General features: G+C 31.1%; 2 protein-coding genes across 2 annotated transcripts; one reads left to right on the plus strand and one right to left on the minus strand.

Moving 5' to 3' along the window:
* Positions 1 to 896: 896 nt before the first annotated feature.
* Positions 897 to 4,568, plus strand: LOC124824084 (uncharacterized). The gene is made up of 5 exons (XM_088101661.1): positions 897 to 2,250; positions 2,543 to 3,086; positions 3,169 to 3,388; positions 3,495 to 3,551; positions 4,196 to 4,568. The coding sequence occupies exons 1-5, from the start codon at positions 1,281 to 1,283 to the stop codon at positions 4,439 to 4,441; spliced, it is 2,037 nt and encodes a 678-aa protein (XP_087957787.1). The 5' UTR covers positions 897 to 1,280; the 3' UTR covers positions 4,442 to 4,568.
* Positions 4,569 to 6,865: 2,297 nt separating this feature from the next.
* On the minus strand, positions 6,866 to 8,343 carry LOC124824085 (F-box/kelch-repeat protein At1g80440-like). The gene has a single exon (XM_047296452.2). It carries the CDS (start codon positions 8,131 to 8,133, stop codon positions 7,069 to 7,071), a length of 1,065 nt encoding a protein of 354 aa, XP_047152408.2. The 5' UTR covers positions 8,134 to 8,343; the 3' UTR covers positions 6,866 to 7,068.
* Between the last annotated feature and the right edge of the window lie 3,453 nt (positions 8,344 to 11,796).

The raw sequence follows: 11,796 nt of genomic DNA on the forward strand, positions 1-11,796 counted from the left end.
AGAAACTTTTATTCTTCTTTTAAATAAGTTGTAAATATTTTTCAATCTAATGTTGTAACTATATTATTCAATTTTCTTTTTGAAGGTTTTAATTTATTAAAGAACAAAAAAATGTAGTTTTTTCGTCCTTTCAATTTTATCATTCGACTGAAGAGGGTCCAATATTTCTATTATATCATAAAGTTTCAAATTTTGAGACTATTGTTGTCTTGGAATATTTTTTTATTTTCTCCTTAACAGAATAGTAAAAAGAAAATATCCCATTTACACCTATTAAAAAAGTCTCGAGCAAATCAGTGACATGAAAACTTATACAATGTCTGTCGAATATTTGATTAAATTCTTATTTTTCCAAATTAACTAAAGAAAACTAGCTTCATTACATTATTTACAAGAATTTATAGGTATAATACAGATAAAGTCGGTCAACTATTATGCCAATTATGGCACGTGAATATTCGCTACTTAGCTGTTTATATATCATCCTTATTCAATATCATATTTAAAACAATTTTATTCTAACCAGCTATTATTAAGTTGGAACAATTTTACTCTTTTTTGTTAATTATTCAATGAAAATATTCACCGAATAATAATTAAATTACTTTATAATATAAATTGAGAGAACCTTTCATCATCATTTTCTCTCTGATGTGACCTCTGAACATGCACATGAAAGTTGTTGCGACCTCCGAGCTCTCCAATAATTAATTCAATGATTTATGAAAAATTATTCTTAAATCTCAATGAGACAATACAAGTTTTTTAAAATATTCTTCATACGGAAAAGATAAAAAAAAGTTAGATATATAAAAAGAATTATAAATTAGAGATATAAAAAGTTTTTTGGATTGATTATTTACGCTTTAGTCAGAAAGAGAATTGAGTTTGTTATGGTTGACCAACCCCATACATGTGCAACGCACGTGCATTCGTTCTCTGTGAAACTCCTACCCCTGTCTCTTCTCTTCAGCCTTTTGTTTGTTCAGTTGTTGAACTCTCGTTTTCGGATGAAGGAGCAATTCCAGAATAGTCGTTGACCCTGAAAGCAGAAATCTTGGAGTACCATCACATCTTTAAACCATTGAAGAACACAAAATGCATCAAGAACTGTAACACACCTTTTCTTTACCATTTTTCCTTTCACTTTCTTTCTTTGTAAAACTTGAACTTCCTATATATGGTAGAAGCAACAATGCTGAAAGAACTGATCCTGAAAAGGAAGTGAATTTACAAGTGGGTCTCAAGCTTCTTTAATGATATAGTTAACGATACTGGTAATGGAGGACTGCAACAGCAGCAAAGGAGAAGTTCATGCAAATTTTACAAAGCAGAAGAACTCTTCAGCAAGATCAGGTATCTGTTTGAAATCTTCGTCATCTGGAAGGTCAACTCCACAAAATTCCCCTTCATTTCAGAGACCACATTCTACCTTAACACCAAGAAGAGAAAGCAAGGGTGTTGCACAGTGCTACGGCAGCAACCGGATACTGTTATGGCTGCTTCTGATAACCCTTTGGGCTTATCTTGGATTTTTTGTACAGTCTAGGTGGGCACATGATGAAAAGGAGGAGGAATTTTCAGGCTTTAGAAGCAGACAAAGGGATGCAACAAAATCCTATGATGAACAGAATCAGCATCATGATTTGATTGCCAAAAACATTTCCTTATCTGTTAAAATCGAACAAGTAGTGAACAAACCAATAGATGTGGCTTTGGCCAAGAAAGAATATGGTGTTCTACCTGAGGTTAAAGCTAGCACAAGGAAAAGAAGAAGGCGACCAATGCATGTTTTGAGAGGTAAGAGGAGGCGAAAACATAAACTTGAGAGTGGTGGTTTGGAGGAGCTGGAGCCAGAGATTCCCCCAAGGAATTCCACCTATGGATTCCTTGTTGGTCCATTTGGTTCGTTAGAGGATAGAATTCTGCAGTGGAGTCCTCAGGGGCGTTATGAAACCTGTAACACCAAAGGGAAATTTGCGCGCCTTGTTTGGTCAAGAAGGTTTGTTCTGATATTTCATGAGCTTTCCATGACTGGAGCTCCACTTTCAATGATGGAGTTGGCAACTGAACTCTTGAGTTGTGAGGCTTCTGTTCATGCTGTGGTGCTTAGCAGGAAGGGTGGTTTGATGCAAGAACTTGCTAGGAGACAAATCAAGGTGCTTGATGACAAAGCATATCACAGCTTCAAAACTGCAGCCAAGGCAGATCTTGTCATTGCTGGATCAGCTGTCTGTGCATCATGGATTGGTATGAACACATTGCTTGAGTTTTTCCTTATGCAGTGTCTGAAAATAATGCAGAACCAGCATAAAAGTTGCCAAAATATCAGAGCCTTAGTTGAAAATCCTCATATTAATTCTAAAACTAATATGGCACAGGACTTCTGGCATTGAAAGATAGCAAAAGTGGTTGAGTATACCTATTTTGAAAACTTCAATTATATATCATGAGGTGGTTCATAATAATATGAACAATTGTTTCTTACTATGTACTTGTTGTATACATCTTCTCTTACTTGAACACCGTTACATATTTCCAGAACAATACATTGAACATTTTCCCGTTGGAGCAAGTAAAGTTGCTTGGTGGATTATGGAAAACAGAAGAGAGTATTTTGATCGTGCAAAGGATATGTTGCAGAGAGTGAAAATATTGATTTTTCTCTCTGAAGCACAATCTAAGCAATGGCAAAAATGGTGTGAAGAAGAAAGCATAAAATTGAGATTACAGCCAGCACTTGTTCCATTGTCTGTCAATGATGAACTAGCTTTTGTAGCAGGCATTCCCTCTACACACAATACTGCATCCTTCAGTGCTGCAAAAATGGATGAGAGAAGAAAGTTGTTGAGAGATTCAGTTCGAAGAGAAATGGGATTGAATGATAATGATATGCTTGTTATGAGTCTGAGTAGCATCAACCGTGGGAAGGGTCAGCTATTTCTTCTTGAATCCGCAAGAACAATTGTAGAAGATGAACCATTGCACCATGATAATAAGAAAAGGCCAGTGTCATTTAATGATGGGGAACACCATGATAATAGTAGTGTAGCCTTCAACAATATCTCAAGCACATTTACAAAAAGGTACATAAATCTCAAAACTATAGGGTGGTCTATCTAGTATATTTATCTATTGGACTATTGATGCATGTTTTTGTGTTCACAGCAAGGAAATGTTGTCCAACAACAATGCAACAACTGCACAATCTCTCAAAATTCTCATTGGTTCTGTCGGATCTAAGAGCAACAAAGTGGATTATGTTAAGGGTCTGCTAAGATTTTTAGCACACCATTCAAACTTGTCAAAGTCAGTTCTGTGGACCTCAGCCACTACACGTGTTGCCTCACTTTACTCTGCTGCAGATGTTTATGTCATAAACTCTCAGGTAAATCATGTTTAATTTGTATAAAACATTCTCTGCATAGCATCTATTTTTATTACATTGCTTGAAAAACATACTAAGTTTTTTTCTTTTTCAAAATGGTGAAAAGGGATTGGGAGAAACATTTGGAAGGGTGACTATAGAAGCAATGGCATTTGGTCTTCCGGTATGGCTTCCAATATGCTTTCCCTTGTCTTGTAATCACATACTATGGTAGTTTTGTTATCCTTTCAAACATTGCTCATTGATTGAGTTTAGAAATGGAAAATTAGTTATCCTTATATTGCTGTTGTCAAAGAGCAACCTTTTACATTTGAATATGCCCTTGTATCAATATTTAAAGAAAGAGTTATGTTGTCCATACTAGTCTCACTTAATGCCAATAGCATTGTGTATAGTATGAACCAACTGGACCTGAAGAAACATTTTAGCACCTACCGTAAAACATTCAACAACGTGTATTGATGAAATCGCGGTCCTCTGATTAGTTCCTTGGACCGTGTCTCATTGTTTTTACCGAATGGCTTCTTGTCTGTTCCTTTCTTTTCGCCTGCGATCTAAATTGCGGGCGAAAATTCATCAGTTCCTCCATCTAGATGAACTTGGTTATGAGATTTGAAACCAAAAAACAATCTCAAATTACTATAAACTGCATAATGACAATATATACCTTGCTTATTTCTATGATTCGGTTAAGGTAGTTGATACTTGATTATCTCTAGGTGTGATGTGTCTATCTATGTGGAAAGTTTATTGAATAGTAGAAATGAATGTTGACATTCATTGTTTTCACTTAAAAATATGGAGTAGGTGCTTGGAACAGATGCTGGAGGAACGCAAGAAATTGTTGAACATAATGTGACAGGTCTCCTTCATCCTATTGGTCGCACAGGGAACCATGTTCTTGCAGAGCATCTCCGGTTTTTACTTGAAAACAGCTTTGCAAGAGAGAAAATGGGGATAGAAGGAAGAAAAAAGGTGCAGAGGATGTTCTTGAAACAGAACATGTATGAGAAATTTGCAGAGGTTCTTGACATGTGCATGACAACCAAATAACTGCTTACATTCTTTCATTGGATTCAATCACATACATGGTTGTCACTCAAAATGATATTTCTTGTGTCCACTTATTATCTTTTTTTTTCTTTTTTTTCTGAAAAACAATATTTTAACACATTTTTTTACAACATTTTAACACAAATATACGTATTATTTTTTCACTTGTTCATTATTTATTTTTTATTGTATTATGTAATGACATATTCTAAATCTAATGAGAAAATGACGTGTTTTTGTCAAAAATATTGTTAAAAAATCTGTTAACATATTATTATCTTTTTTTTCTTTTTTAAAAACATAAAAATGTGTTCTTTTATAACCATTTTATTTTCACAAAGTGTGTGTTAAATGAATGCAAAGTATTTTATCTTATCCTATAGTTACTATTTTCTAAATGTTTCAAGATGCTACCATCTTATTTCGAGTCAAAGGTTTCCATTTCTAATTCCTATTCTATGTGTGGTAAAAAAAAAGTAATAGTGACTTCATTGGCTTGCAATTGCAGAGTATCCATTTTCTTCAATCTTCCAAAGTTAAGTTTGTAAGAAGTTGATATAAAATCAGAACAAATTATAAAGGTAGAAGGATAGACAAGCTTGTTAAGAGATCCTTTTTAGGATGTTATATTTAATAGATTTGAGTTATTTTATTTTTAAATAGTTTTACTTTTAAATGTTTGTCTCGAACAGATCATTTACATTTAATAATTTCTTTTATTTTAATAAAGTATTTCAATTAATACTATTGTAATATTAAAAACATTTAATAATTTTAAATTATTAAAATTGATTAAGGTTATTTTTCGATTTAAAAAAATGTGAACTCTTGTAAACCAATAATATTAGATAATGTGAAATACAATTTGTTTTTACTTGTTACTAATTAGAATTTTTTATTTATTTATGACATTGGAGGAAGTTTCAATTGGTCGATAGATAGTGTAAATGAATATATTTACATTTAACATTGGTACTAAAAATTATTGAATTTTCCGAATCAATAGTAAGAAAAACTTATAACAAAATTTAATAAATATATATATGCGGTTTCTTATCTTATGTTTTAAAAGTGAATGACAAAAAAATTATTATTCAGAAAAAATATATACATAAAAAATATATACTTTAAACACACGGAAGTATTTTAATATTTTTAATTTTTAATTTAAAATAAAATAAAAATAAAAAATTATTCAAATATTCTTAATTTTAAAATTTAAAATTTAGAATCTACTCAAATATCTAGATATTTTTGTTTGATACACTTTAATCTATTGTATGTTTTATATGGAATATGATCACTCAAACTTAAAAATGTCTACACATCTACACTCATCAAAGTATTTACACTTTATTTTTCAACCATTGGCTTCCAATTTTTCATTTATTAAAGGATTTTGCCTTCAAAGTTGTTTAACTGTATTCACTTGCTTTTCTCACAATCTAATTTCTCGATCCATTTAAATTCATGCACTGTTCTTACCCTTTCATTAACTTCCTATTCATTCATACATTCATTGTTTTCATTTAAAATTCATGCATGCACTTTCCAGTGGTACTTTAATTTTTTGTCATTTATTTGCTTTCATTTAAATTCATTAATATTTTCTACTTTCTGCCATTTAACTGCTTCTGATATTATGTCTGTGCTTATCTCAATTTTGTTCCCATCAATATTTGAAAAATTGTGACCAAAACAGGTAAATGTTAATAAGTGTTTACTTCCTTAATTCAAGACTATCAATATTAATTAATTATATTTTAAACAAGGAAGAAATTTTTAATTATTTGAAATTGGTTTTAAGAAAGATGCGTATACGTAAGTTGATAAAAAGAATGAACAGATTGGAGCATAATTAGAATTGGACAAGTGGAGGTTTGGATAAAGAAAGGGTCACAATGAATGGAATAATAAGGAAGAGGTCTTCTAGAACAAAACTTGAAACTTGTCGCTTTGCGGGTCCCTTGCAATTCATTGAGGCCTTATCACAAACAGATAAAATGCAAAAAATAAATGAAAGTTTCCAAATGTATACATTACTTTTCAATTTAATCATGCTCCCGCAGACAGTTACACTAATTCTCTTTGAAAATATTCACTCATCTATGTTTCAGAACATTAAGGATACACACCACGATGTCATTCTTCTCATGTTTGCTATATTGAAAATTGAAAAATGAACTTTCATGTGTAGAAATTAAAGCCAATACTTTCATGCATGACCACTTATCTTCACTTAAACAGATTTCTTCACTTAAATAATTTGAGATTTTTGAAAATATGAGATTTTAAACCTAAATTTTTTTTATTTATTTAAATGAATTTAAAAATAAACAAGGATAAATTTGAAAATAATTTTTTTAATATATCAAGTTAATCAAATTCTATACTAATTTTAATCCATTCTCACTTGCTTTCGAATAAACAACAACAAAATTTATCTTTAAATTCTCTCAAATTCAATTCATCACTCTTTCCAAAATTCAATCAAAGACATCTTTTTAAGAGTGAAATATTAAGTTTCAATTAAGTTCTGATGAAGATATTTACAAAACCTGTATTGGTTTATGTTGTGACTTCTTAATTTATATAACTTTTATATGGAAAAATAAAAAGGGAAAATTCTAAATTTCCAAAACGCAACCGGTTTGGATATGATCCATGAACCCTTCTAGGCAATCCAGTTTCCTCCAGTTGCAACACTCAAAATCGAAAGCAAAAGCCACGTGGGCTTCACCGTAGCCGCTAGATCCGATCAAAACCAGCGTCCCATCCAACGCCCCAATGTACGCTACGTTGCGTATCTCCCCCGGCACCGTCGATATCTTCTGCCACGTGTTGTCGCGAAGCGAGATCAAGTCCCCGCCCCTGCAAAGAAACACCGCCTCGTCATCACCACCGTCCACTAACGTTCTCGGACACGTGGCGCAATCCAGGAAGTCCTCTTTCACTTCGTCCCAGCTCCATGTAGCAGGATCGAACGCCTCCGCGCTCTTCTCGAACCTTCCCTGCTTCTCCGTCAGGTAGCCCCCGACGACGAAGAACTTCCCGCCACGGAAAACGCCCTTGCACTCGTCCCGCTCCGCCGCCATGTCAGGAAGCGAAACCCACCGGTCCGAGGTAACCTCGTAGGCCAACGCCGATCGCAGCGCGTTCTTCTCGTTGTCGTGTCCACCGGCAACAAAAACCGTCCCCTTAGAATCCGACGCGCAAGCGAAAAACGTGCGGGGCCCACCCGGCATGTCCGCAGCGCGGCGCCACTCCGCCGACAAGAAATTATACACAAACACAGAATTCGAAGCTTTCCACGAATTCGGGTCCAACCCGCCCAACAAGACAAGATCGTACCCGACACTAACTAACTGACAGAACATGGGTAACCCAGAATAAAACTCGGGCGGTGGTGGCAGCTCGTTCCAGTGACCCGTTTCCGGTTCGAACACGCTGAGACGGTAAACCGGGTTCGTCACTCGCTTGGTCGAACCAGTTCCGGGTTGGTGTCGAGCCTGAACCATCGCTATGAGCTTCTGCGCGTTTTTCGTGCTTCGCCGTTGACGGTGGTACTCCGGCGAAAGAATCTCCGATTTCCAGAGCTTGCACACTGAAGCCACCGTGGGGAACTGCTGGTACGAAACCCGAATGAGACAGTCCCGTGCTACGTCCTGTGGTAGACCCGAAATCAACTCCATGGTAACGGAAATCGATAAAATTGAAAAGAACGGTTTTTTCAATGTATCAGTGAATCAACGAAGACCCATACACCGGAATCGCCGAAATAAAGGATCTTGCGAAGAAAAGAGAAAGAGGGTATACGGAATTTTGAGAGACAGAGAGAAATGAGTTTGTGTTGTTTTGCTTTGGATTTAGGTTGTTTCGTGGGTTCGAAAGTTTGAGGGTTTGGGATTTATAAAGAGGAGAAATTAGTGTGCACACATAGTTTTGGGTAAAATGTGAGTGAATAGGGTGACGGTGTTCTAGAAGGATTTGATTATGACATGCACAATTTGGTAAAAGACTTTTTTTATTATTTATTTTTATTTTATCCAAAATGAAGTAACGGTCTATCCTATGCATTTTTATTTTTAGTTTTTTAATTTGGTGAATGATGCAAATGGCAGCAATTGGGTTACATGGCCTTTGGCCAGCGCAATAGCTGTTGCTTTTTAGTTAGTTATTAAAATGATATCATACCTTCTTTACTTTATCTTTTCAAATATCTATCTCCACATTCTAAGTTAGATAAAATATATATATAAATTATTATAATTCCTGATTTATGCTGCGACCACCTTTCTCTATCACTGTATTACAATCAGATATTTATTCCCTAATTATTTTGGTTTAGACTGTTTTCATTTAACTAATAACTTTTCCTTGAAGACATCTATTATTAAATATATTTTTTATTTGTAAAATTACAATTCATTTTTATTTTCTAAAATTTTGATATAATTTAGTTTTTAAATCTTAAAAATAAATATATATAATTTTTTAAATTAATAATTATTTTTTATATTTGTTAAACAGTGTTTTAGATTAATATCTAAATCATATCTTATCATAACTATATAAATAATTGTTTGATATGTTAAATAAATTTAACTTCATTGAATTAGAAACATTAAAACGACGGAATTTAATTTTATGTCAAAAATTAATAATAAAAACACATTTAACCTGTCTATCTATATAATCTTTATCACAATAATGAATGGAAATGTTTGCTTTGTTATTTTTATTGTATTTTTATTTTATTCAATCTAAATATAATAAATTATATATATAACCTTGTATGATAGAATATGATTTCTCCGTTTTCAGTTCATCACTTCATTATATTTGATTCTCTATACCTGAAATACAATTTGTAAGTTTATTTATTCATAAAATATAACAATTAATTGAAAGTGTATAGCTATAGTTTTTTTCTTGACACATGGTCTCCTTTATTCCCTTGTTTTATTATTTACTTATTTATTTTATCTTTTTTCTGTGTCATAAAATTAATTTTAACATTATTTTAAAACATTTATTATTAAATAGAAATTAAAATTAATTATAATTTATTCATTATAAAATATTTATTAATTTTAAATATTTCAATTATTATACAATTTATGTATTTGAAAACTTAATTTATTATAAGTATTTAAGTTTAGAAAATTAGCCTTTCAAATCTGTTTAAGTTTTATTTTGATTTCCAAATTTGTTTCATTTGGAAAATACTTCGTTAATCAATCTACACGGCTCATGCACAAACACTATTAAGCAAATCAATTAAAATAAAATTAATCATATAGTCGAATATTTTATGAAAATAATATAAAATCGAAATAAATTATTTTATTGATAACTTGAAACCATCAGCAATATATATATATATAACAAAATATTTTTTAATTTAGAAAACTTAAAAGAAACTAATGAAAATTTAAGGAACTGTATATGTATGTTACATGTGTATGTTAAAATACTATTCCCGATAACTTCGTTTCCCATGAAACGTATATACAATGAAAACAACCATTTTTGACAACATTTAGACACGCGCACACGTGTCAAAATCTGAGTGGTCCATTTTTATTTAATTTTTTCAACTGGACCACTCAGATTTTAACACGTGTACGCGTGTCTAAATGTTGTCAAAAATATTGTTCAAGTATCATTTTCCATATACAATATATTTTATCTCACTTTCTTCCATATGCAATAATTAATGTTTCTCTGTCAATGTTTCCTCGTTGACTTTATAGCTATGCATCTAGAAACTTTTGTTTTTTTAATGTTTATCTTTCTTTTTTTCTTTATTATTATGAGGTGTAAAATGAAATACAATTAATTTTGGAAAAAATCAAGAGAAGATTATATTCTGACGTAAAGTTTATTAAATAAAGTGTGAATTAGTTTGAAGCAATAAACTAATCGGAATCTCGTTTTTTTTAAGTATATCTATCAATTTAATATCTCACGTATTCTATGAGAATTGTTTTCAAAATACTATTTGAAAAATAGAAAATAAATAATTTACTTTTTAAAATCATTCATAAAAACTGTTTTTTATTTATACTAGTTTATATGTTTATAAAATTAAAAGCATAAATAGGTATGGATTCTAATAGTTCCGTTTTCATTTATTTTAATTCTGCATAGAAGTAAATAATTTCATTGAATATATTAAATTACAACCAATGTAGTTAATTTTAAAATATATTACTATGAATTGTGTCTGTCACGTCGTGTCAAATTTATTAAAAAACTAGGAATTTTAATTTAATGTATAACTTTCTAATGAATGATTAGTGAGACACTTCCATGTCACACTTAATACATGAAATGAAAAGGAATTCAGATAAGTAAAACTACTAGTAAATTCGTAAAAAAAATTATTTTAAATTTTTTCCTTTTTTTTATAAAATTTTGTAAAAATAAACTACTATGTGCCAAGTCATGATTGTATTATATGACAGTGATAATATTATCACTTCATGGTATTTAATTTAGTTTTTATATTTATAATTTTAGTTTAATCTAATTTTTTAAAATGGATAATTTAATCTCTTTTCAATTTAAGATCAAATTTAATTACTTTTTACATTTGTAAAAAAATATTTAGATGGAGTTATTTAATGTATCATTCAACAAAATTATTTTAATATTTCTATAAAATTTATAATTTAACTTAATTATTAATTTAATCTTAAATTGGAAAGGAACTAAATCATTACATTTAAAAAAATAGTGTCTAAATTGAATTAAAAGTTTGAATATAAAGATTAAATAGAACACAATTATATGTTAATACTAATACGTAATAATCGTTGTCAACGTGATACAACTATAACTTAACACGTTATAATTTATGTTTTTAAATTAAAAAATTAAAAAATTAAAATTCTTATAATTTGACACACGATATTAATGTCAATTTAATAAAAATATTAAATTATATTATTTTCAAAATATACAGAGTAAAATTAACAGGAAAAAATTTAATTAATCCAACAAATACAAAAAATTAAATATATAAATAAACCTTTAGTTAATACAAAGAGGGAATAATTAATCATGAATAATAAATAATATTTTTATTACTTTTCTAGGTCCTAAATTAATACAAGTCTAGGTTTACGTTACCATCGTAACATATATATCATTCTACCAGCAGAGACCGGACGCCCTACGGAGTGACGTCCACGTCATCGAACCACCAAACGGACCGGCCGTCCATTTCAACATAATGAACCTGGGAAACTACCTTTCTACTGATTGATGGGAAGGATTGAGCATGACAGGGCGAACGCCCCTGTCCCCTGAATTATGACCTGCCTGAAGCCGGTCGTCCAAAGCCCACA

Source organism: Vigna umbellata, chromosome 11, assembly GCF_029865625.1.
Source record: "Vigna umbellata cultivar VRB3 chromosome 11, Vumbellata_1.0, whole genome shotgun sequence".
Classification (NCBI taxonomy): Eukaryota; Viridiplantae; Streptophyta; class Magnoliopsida; order Fabales; family Fabaceae; genus Vigna; species Vigna umbellata.